The 1,782-nt window shown below is 32.2% G+C and overlaps 1 protein-coding gene across 1 annotated transcript; it reads right to left on the bottom strand.

The window, feature by feature from the left end:
- Positions 1–25: 25 nt before the first annotated feature.
- Tsp_12951 (retinoblastoma-binding protein 6) lies at positions 26–916 on the bottom strand (the record flags this gene model as incomplete). Its single annotated transcript, XM_003367478.1, has 3 exons — positions 814–916; positions 170–248; positions 26–122 (listed from the first exon to the last, which is right to left on the bottom strand). Coding segments are annotated over exons 1-3 (279 nt in total), but the record flags the coding sequence as incomplete, so codon positions are not given.
- Between the last annotated feature and the right edge of the window lie 866 nt (positions 917–1,782).

Genomic DNA, 1,782 nt, shown 5'->3' with positions numbered 1-1,782 from the left:
ATTTCTTAATTAGACATAAACATACCAGTGGGCAATTCTGTATGCAGTGCCCTTCCTTCCTGCACCGCTTGCAGTAAGATGACCATGCTGATTTTCTTTTCCTTTGAGGAATTTTTACATAACTAAAAGATGATATTTATAAATGAACACAACTCTGTATTTTACTTACTATTTTGGATCGTATGCTTCTGTGGATTCCTTTATCATCAGCATGATCCTTTCTTCCTCTGTCAAATTTGTACTTGTTTCTGAAACAATCATGTTGTTTAATATATTTGTAGAATGGTATGTAACTGAATTTAAGGAAATCTCATATGTTGCATATGCATGTAAATCATATTTGAAATTGCTGTTATTTAAACTAATGTGTCATGGCGTATCAAAAATAACTTAGTTTTCTTTTATTTCATAGTTGTAATTAAAGAAATGAAATGAAAATATATTGGATGAAGAAAAAAGAACATCTAAAAATGCAATTTTGTTTCTGCTCAAAACCTTCTTTAGAGTGCTCTCTGATGCTTAAAACAAAATAAAGCAAATAATTTTGAAAATGACATTGCAGTCATGCAATATACCGCAGTTTTACTCCCTTTAGCAGCCTTATGAAAGAAATTTCAGAATCACCTATGTTATTAATGAATTCAATTCCAGTTAAATTTCTAGCCTATGCACTGATAGTAGAAGATGTTAAGATGAGATGATTTTTATGCCTTCTCCAATGAACCTACGCAACACGTACAAATGATTCTCAGTGCATTTTGTTACTTTTCCTCTGTTGCTTATTGTACAAATTGGTCAAAGTTTGCTACTTACGATATTTTTCTTTTTTTACCAATGGTGCCTGCATATTTCCCTTTGCTGCACGGTCGTCTTCGTTGGTTTTTGGCGCCTTGTTCTCGTCCCGTACATCCGACATTCTTCTCGCTCTTCCGATTTGCAGAATGAGTTTCATCTAAATGCCATAACATCAAAGGACGATATCGTTTGCTCTGCTGTTTCATTGGCTAAGCTTACTGACCCGTACTTGCTTGTGTTCACAAGAAATGCTTTGTTCTTCCAGCTGTAGATTTCACTGATGTCCTACATAGATGTTATGATAAACAAACTTTAGCTTAATTTTGTAATTTATTGTTGAATATCAGACCAGATGTTCATTCACTTTTGTTTAAGTCTTAGCATTGTTATCTCCCCAATAATTAAGAAGGTGTGACATAATAATATAATTATGTGTAATTTCGTTCATTGTAATTTGATAACGTTATTAACAACAAATGATTTGCACGTACTCATTTTTAATTGCACTTTCTCTAATCCACTTTTGTTGCTATGTTCATAGTCATTCGAAACACTCTCATTGGCTTATTTCTCTAATTGAACAGTTATTATCCACAATAATGCATTTTAAGTTTGAACTTTTAGTTACCATTTTTATTATTCACTTAATATATTCATATTTTACGTTATAAAAACGAATTTTCTTCTGATTGCATGTAGAAATTCTTTGCAGCATGCCATTGGAATGCATTTGTCAAGTAATTTTCAATATTTTCTTTTGTAAAAAATTTTTATTTAAAGCTTTATAACTATGGATGAGAAGTCTTAAAGATAATAATTTTTCGAAGGCTGACTTAAATTGAAGGCAATCACACAACCCGGTTTCCATATGAATAGAAAGGGCAGTCCCTTGCTCTGAAAACAGCTTTAATTTTTAAACTTAATGGGAGATAATTCCCCCCGCTTAACCTGAATCCCAAATTTTTCCGATTCCATGTTTTGTGGTGA

The sequence above is a fragment of the Trichinella spiralis genome (assembly GCF_000181795.1).
Source record: "Trichinella spiralis strain ISS 195 chromosome Unknown Scfld4210, whole genome shotgun sequence".
Taxonomy (NCBI): Eukaryota; Metazoa; Nematoda; class Enoplea; order Trichinellida; family Trichinellidae; genus Trichinella; species Trichinella spiralis.
The sequence above is the reverse complement of the archived record's forward strand: the minus strand, read 5'-3'. Positions and strand labels throughout refer to the sequence as shown.